A 7,500-nucleotide genomic window follows, 5' to 3' on the forward strand; every position below is an offset into this window, starting at 1 on the left:
TTGATTCGATCGAGCGACTAAGTGGCTATTTTGTCCTCCACAGGAAGTGCTGGTACTTCAGTGACCTTCAACCGCAACGGCGACGCCCCCGGACGCTATGACCTGTTTCAGTACCAGTGGAACAACGTCACCGTGCCGGGCTACCGCGTGATCGGACAATGGGCCGAGGCCCTGCAGCTCAATGTGAGTTCATGGAGCTGTCTGTAGAGGACCACCAGTGCCTTGTTCTAGTCCTTCTTTCTGTCATTCTCTTCTTGTTAAGTTCCCAATATCATTTCAGAGAAAAAGCTCATTTGTTTCTGGCAAATTTTAAGATTTCTTTTACTTTTACCCCTTTCCTCCGGCTCCGTAATAACTTTTTTTTTTACCTACAATGGCCTGAAATACGCCGTCATAGTTTCCTCCTTCCTCGTCTCCTCTGGGACACTTGAGCTTCATCCTTGTTTCCCTCACGTTCACTTCTCCTCACATCTCAGTCCGTCCCACTGAAGACGTTCTCAGAGGAACCAGACGCCGTGTCCTGAATCGTCTTTTGACACGTACATCTTTAGCTTTGTTTATGTCTTCTGTCTCTGTATCTTCCTCCTTACGATGAACCATATCACCATTTTCACATTCATTAAAAAACTCATTTTTTAATACTGCGTACAGATCAGTGGAACCACAGCGTGTAAATAACTTCACTGTTCCGATGCATTTTTTTAAATGTATTGATGATTTGCAGCTGCATTTAGTTTGTAAATGATGTTTTAAATAATACATGCTGTGATTAAGGTCCTCTAATGTACAGAAAAGATTTATTTGCTGAAATGTTTCAGGGAAAGTGAAAACATTATGTTAATCCACGTCACAACATATCATTTCTACCCGCGGTGTGGATCTCGGTTGTTAAGCAGCTGGATGGAGATGGAGACGGAGACGGGTCATTTAAATGCGTCTCCTGCTCGACTGTGATGTTGCATCATCCATGATGAGTAAAATATTTGAAATGAATGAAGAAAGTTGTTTCTCTTGTTAATCAGAAAGAGGAGTAAGGACCAGAAGAGAGTGAGCATCATGAGAAGTACATATAGATTCATGAGAGCAGATCCATAGGACAAAAACCTACCTTTGGATATATATGCAGGTCTATTCATCATACATTACATTTGTTAATTTCTGCCGTTTTAAAGGCAAACGAAGCAAACATCCCTCGCAGCAGATTGAAAGAATTAGCATCCAGCTATGTTAATAACTGGAAATACGAACCACTGTTACATTCTGCTTTCCCCTGGAATGTGTTTTTATCCGCGCCACGCTGGGGACACGCTGGAGGATTATCAGGCCAGTTCACACCACAGTCGCCCGTCCTCAGTCTCCTAATTGGAGGACAGAGAGTCAGAGGACACGATCTGATAGTGTGAGAGGTTTACAAATGTATTAGGCTGTTTGATCCGACTGGGCCCAACGGAGCCAAATGGACCACACTACACGGAAGGAATAGAAGCCTGTATTTCAGACTTTACATTGTTCTGTCATCCATAAACATTCCTCTAACCCGCTGCTCTTGTTCAGCGCATGGACGTAGGATAAGAACTGCATACCGGACTGTCTGCGCTGCATCAGTGTTTCTCAGGCTCGGCTTCCTCACTTGACATTGAGATGACGTTAAACGGATTCAAATAGCTTCTCTAGTCTCTGAGGAAGTTTTACAGTGAACTCATGTTTACAATGTTTACTGAGGTAATAAATCAAGAGAGAAGTAGAGTCATTTTCTCATAGACTTCTATACAACCAGAGGAGTCGCCCCCTGGTGGTCACTAGAGAGAATGCAGCTTTAACACATGAAGCTTTGGTTTCACTTTTCAGAACCTGAGTTTGCCGCCTGGCCGAATCAAGTACAACCTCACTGAGCTGCCAGCATGATGGTAGACTCTTCGTCAAGTTATTAGACATTTGTTCAATGCATAGACAGAAATGCAAATGGAGCAGAACATTCTGTCTGAAGTCTTTTGGAGTCTATTTGGATAAAACGTGTACTTACAACATCTCATGAGAAAAGTCTGAGTGAGGAACATTTGTCATTTCCTCACCTGTGGAGTAACGTCTGTGATTCGAAGCTTCCTTATACTCCGTGTTTCATTGCTCCACTCATTGGCTGGGCTTCTGTTTATTTCTGTGTTTCCAGAGATAGGTACTGCTTGCTCAAAAGCAAAGTGATGCTGAATTATTAACCGGCGTTATCCTTCAGCAACAGCTGCTGCGTTCCAGGAAGTTGGGTTGAGCCGCCGTGTTGCTCTGGAGAATACAGTTTCTCCAGCATGAACGCGTTGGTTTAACGCTGTGGATTTGAGTGCGTGTCTGATCCCAGCAGGAGTTTACACTGCGTTAAAACAGAGGAGATCAGTCTGCAAGACAAGTGCATTCATATGATGGGATGTATGCTGATGTATACTAAAACTGGGGAGATGTGCACAGCAAGGAAGTCCTGCACAGTGAGTGAAAAACACATAATAAACTACCAACAAACCGCTGGTGTCTTGGTCGGAGGGTCTGCTGTGGATTAATGGATTCATGAACCCACCCAGCAGCACACACAATATTTAAGACAAGCTCCACCAGCCACAACAATAACATACTTACACATTAATGCATCAGTCATAATACGCCAGTAATATTATACAGCCTTCAATGAGTACTTTTACTTTTAATTATTAAATTATAATTTGCTAATATATATAATATATATATATATATATATATATATATATATATATATATATATATATATAAAGATAGATAAAGAAGTATAAAGCCTTTAGTGTCTCCAGATGTAGCAGTGTGAACCGTGAGTCAGTGCTCTGCAGCCGGCTGCTCATCTCTGCTGCAGGCTGGAGACATTAACCAGCCACTAGCACAACACACACAGCTGTCTGCGGTGCCGTTGCATTGTGGGTAATGTAGGCATTGGGCTTTGAGAAGGAAGAAGAAGGCGTGTAATTACAAAGAGGACATACGGTATCTCTGCTTCTGCTGCATCGATTTTCATCCTGTTAAAAAGCAAGTACTTCACATTGGCAGCGCATTTGAACCCTTCACAATAAAAGTCCTAGACATGCACTGTAGGCTGCATCACTGCACACCAGGGGGGAACTTAAATTTGTATTTCGCTAAGAACTCAACAAAATAGCTGAGAATATGTATTCATCTCATGGACGGTCCACCGACTGACAAAGACGCAATTGTCAGAAATGTTTTATTTCTTCATTTTGCAGATGAGCTCACGATACAGTCCTCTGTGTAAAACTAGTGCGTCGGAAGTTGTGAATGATTTGGGACTAATCCCAGAGTCTCCTCAGCAGTTATAGAGCAGCCATGTTTTCTAACACCATGGCTGTGATTCCGCCCGCTGCATTCTTCCGCGTCTGCATTCACGGCCATGCCTCTGCTCCTTCACAGCACTAAATTATTCACCTCAATGGCCTCCGGTAAAGCCAGATGTGGCAGAGCTGCTGCTATTAGGCCTCCCCATTATTGCTTCTTTCCCTCGATATCCTCATAATTCCTCTGTGTGTATTTTGTTAACAGAGTGGGAGAAGGAGAGAACCCCGGGGGGGGGGGGTATACGGATCAATTCTCACAATGGGCCACACTCACATACATGATCTGCCCGACATGTCCTATTATGTCTGGTGATGTTTTCATGCAAATGAAGGGAAGAGAGGAGATGAATCTTGTGTTATTTCTTCCTTCTCCTCCTCTGCCTGTCGTTCCCTGCTGGCAGCGCTCTGCTGTGACTGAATGGGTCCATCAGACCACGTTTCGGTCTGACGGGTCTCTGACGGGGTTTATGTGGCCATAATCTGCACCGGGACAACTCTTTCACTCTGCTGCTAGAATCCACCCAGGACCACGCTTTTAACTTCACAGCTGAAAACTCCTCAGGACAAACCACATGTTATTAACACAGACACACACACACACACACACACACACACACACACACACACTTTACAAACGAACACCATTGTCATCATTGTCAGTGAACTTCTTGATCTTGAAAAAACATGATGAGTGAAAAAGTCTTTCTTTAAATATTCCTCCTAAAAGATGCTTGAATTGAAGATAATAAACACACAATTATCTACAACTGACACAACAATGCTCGACCACTGAGTACCTGATGGAAAAGACATTTCAGAGGATTACATTGGATTTGAACATGTTGTCATACTACCATTACAATATACAAGTACAACAACACATTTGATCTAGCGGCAAAATATAAATAACCAGATGACATCACGTTGGAAAGGCAGATCTTTAGTCCACATATCCGAGGTTCTTCTTTGCATTTTATATACATGTCAATCAACAAATGATACGCAATTATACTATTATTCACTTTTCCAAATGTTCAATAAAACAATGTTTTAATGCAGTGCACACTGCAGTGTTATTGTAACTTTAAATTGCTTTGAGTTTTCATTGATGGCGACCTCGTTCTTCATAATAAATACTTACTCTGTTGCTTCTTTGCTACTAACAGTTTGTTCTTTACTGACTTTTATTTGACTGATTCAGTATCAGCACTTTTTTAGGATATAAAACATAGTTTTTATTGGCTTTTACCTTAAAATATTCAGTATTTTTTACTGAACCCAGGGCAAGTCCTGATGCTTCTTTACCTCATTGCTGTAAGCAATATAAAAACATTGATATGATGTGTAGTCATGATGATAAAACTATTTATTCAGTCCAGCAAGACTCCGGCAAAACGAATGAACTACAGGAAGTTCAAAAGGTGACTGGAGCCAGCAGCATGTTCGTTAGCTGGTCTCAGCTGCAGCACGATGTATTCGGGGAGGATTACAGTTCATATCTATGATACAGGATGACCAGCTCCATTCAGACAATGGCAGCTTCCCATGATGACTTGGCACATTGCACAACAGAATCCCTGCAGGACTGTGTTTCATATCCACGTACCTGATACTCAGAGCGATGTGACGGAGATATTACGCGTCGTGTAAAGAGTGTGTAGTGTGTCGGTCTCAATCGACTTGGTCCTGAAGTGTTTAACACTAATCACAAAGGGGGGGGGGTGTTATTCCGATTCATCATTAAAGAGAAGGACGGCACACACACACACACACACACACACACACACACACACACACACACACACACAGTATTTTTGCTTCATCCCATTCCCAGCCTCACTTGAGATTCATTTCATTCATCACTTGTAATTTGTAAAAATAGCGTCGCATCACACTGTGGTGGTAAAAGTGGTGCACTTTTACACTTTAGCTTCCATTTCTCTTGTTAACCTGTGAATCAGTTTAACATCCTGGATGCAGCCGTCGAATCGAACAGATACTTTCTGTCTGCTTCTCTCTGAAATGTTGTGACAGCGTGGCTCCATGGTAACGTAGCTCTGACAGCTTGTCAGAGTCACAGCGGGGGGCGGGGCTTAGCGAAGGATCAATCGGGGCCCCTTGTCATGCCTCAGATGTCTACAGTCAAGATTCAAATAGAGACGTCTGCCCTCATTTCAATGTACACTGTTAAAGTAATCCGTTTGAGGCTCAAACTCTCAAAGTGTAGCTTTCTGGATGGAATGCAAAAGAAAACACTGACTCGGATATATTCAGGCATGTTTGGGTCTGGTTGTGTCGTGTCCTCCCTCCCTCCGTACTGTAGCTGTGGGAGACAGAAGCTGTCACGATGGCACATCAGTGTCACTTCGACAGACAAAGGTCACTGGGAGCAAAGGTCACTGCGAGCACACGCCACGAAGCAGGAAGTGGAAGTGGGCAGAGATGGAGAAGCGACAGAAAGAGGGCAGTGATGTGATGATCCCAGTGCAGGCCTGTCTGCGTGTGCATGGTGTGGAAGATGGAGAGTGAAAGTGATGAAAGAGTCATTGAAATGGTAGAAAATGAGGGAGAAGCATATCAATTTGGCAAAAAGCCTTTAAACGGCCGATCAGATGCAGTTTAGGAGAGGGGGGGGGCAGAAACACGTATTCTTCTGTGTGAGAGGAACAGCTTTGGAAATCCAACTGAAATTTAAATTCTCCATTTGTTTTGTGTGAGGAAATATAAACTATAATGCCTCCATATTTGTGGAAACAGTTTTTTGTATTTGGCTTTAAAAGTCAATTCATGTCTCAGTCGAGCATGACGAACCGTATTATTTTTAGAATAAGTTGATGTGGAAAACAGAACAGTTTCATATCATTTAAAATCTTTAGGTTTGGTCGAAGTAATGTCAAAATATTTGATTGCCATTTTTAATGCCCATTGTAACTCTTTTCAGACTGCGGTGTCCTTAATGCTCCTTCAGCTTGTATTTGTTTACACTTTGTCAAACTGTCGCCATTAAAAGTGCAGAATCATCCATAAGTGTACGATGTACACGCCGCTATCACGGGATTACTTTGACTCTCAGGCCAGTTCTGCAGCTTCTTCTGTTCTATGATGTTCAAGACTTGTGGTTTATTCTGGACGGACATCAGGAACAAAGATTTACCCAGAAGGCCACAGGGAATCTAAAGCAGCGTGTATCATGTCTGTCTGTTCAGATTGTGACTGTGAGAAGAGAGTGCAAAGTATTGTGTTAATGGATGAAAAGAGCTTAAGCGTCGAGCCTCTGGGTGAGCATTTAAACACGTCAGCGTGTTGTGAGCGTCCGTACTGTCTGTGAGATCACAGCCATGTTGATCCCACGAGTCCTGAAAGCACTGAAAGACCTTTAGTCCTGAAAGTACATTCCAAACAACAAGCTGAGTCTAGAAAGCCTCGTTTACTCGTCGAGGTTGAAATCACTGATCAGGTGTTTGTCTGTGTGAAGAGGATCTAAGTAAGGTTGTTCATCCACAGAGTGGGATGAACAGGAACACCTCCTGTTGTTTTGGTTTTGGAGCGTTCATAATTAGAATATTCCTGATATAGAATATGCTGCGTATTGTTGTTGGCTCTTGACGAGGGTTTGGAGAACAGACAAAGACGAGGAGAGCAAACGTGAGGCAGAAACTAAATCCATCGTAGAGGACACGACGCGCTCTCGTGTCCTGAGAGCCTCGGTAACGATCTGACGGGATGATTACATCATCGCTCAAAGAGGAGACACATCGAACACACAGGCTCACGTACGCCAACACAACAGAGGCTGTAATGAAGAGGACGTAGTCGTGACGTCACCCGGTGCTTTGTGGACTGATGTGATGAAGTTCGTCATCTTTGTCATGTTGTTGTTTTTGCAACCAGTCAACAGGAAGTGACCATATCTGGACTGAGGAGGAGTGACGTAGAGAGGCCGTGTACGTCGCTGGTAGAGACCCGTCAATCAGCGTGTAGCCCCGCCCTAAAGCATCCCCTGCTTTATGGTCTGTGTGACTCTAAATGGACCATAATGTACTAAACTAGAGATTGAGACATAAACTCATGTTTATAATGTTTACTGAGGGAATAAATCAAGAGAGAAGTAGAGTCGTTCTCTCATAGGGCGACCGTG

General features: G+C 43.1%; 1 protein-coding gene across 1 annotated transcript in view; it reads left to right on the forward strand.

Annotated features, from left to right (window-relative positions):
• grm7 (glutamate metabotropic receptor 7) overlaps positions 1-7,500 on the forward strand; it is a gene marked incomplete at its 5' end in the record, with an annotated part of 174,029 nt that overhangs the window by 128,372 nt on the left and 38,157 nt on the right. Inside the window, one exon of the mRNA XM_079265687.1 lies at positions 44-183. Within this exon, the coding sequence (XP_079121813.1) occupies positions 44-183 (140 nt within the window). The remainder of the gene's footprint in view (positions 1-43; positions 184-7,500) is intronic.

Source organism: Melanostigma gelatinosum (assembly GCF_949748355.1).
Source record: "Melanostigma gelatinosum genome assembly, chromosome: 3".
Classification (NCBI taxonomy): Eukaryota; Metazoa; Chordata; class Actinopteri; order Perciformes; family Zoarcidae; genus Melanostigma; species Melanostigma gelatinosum.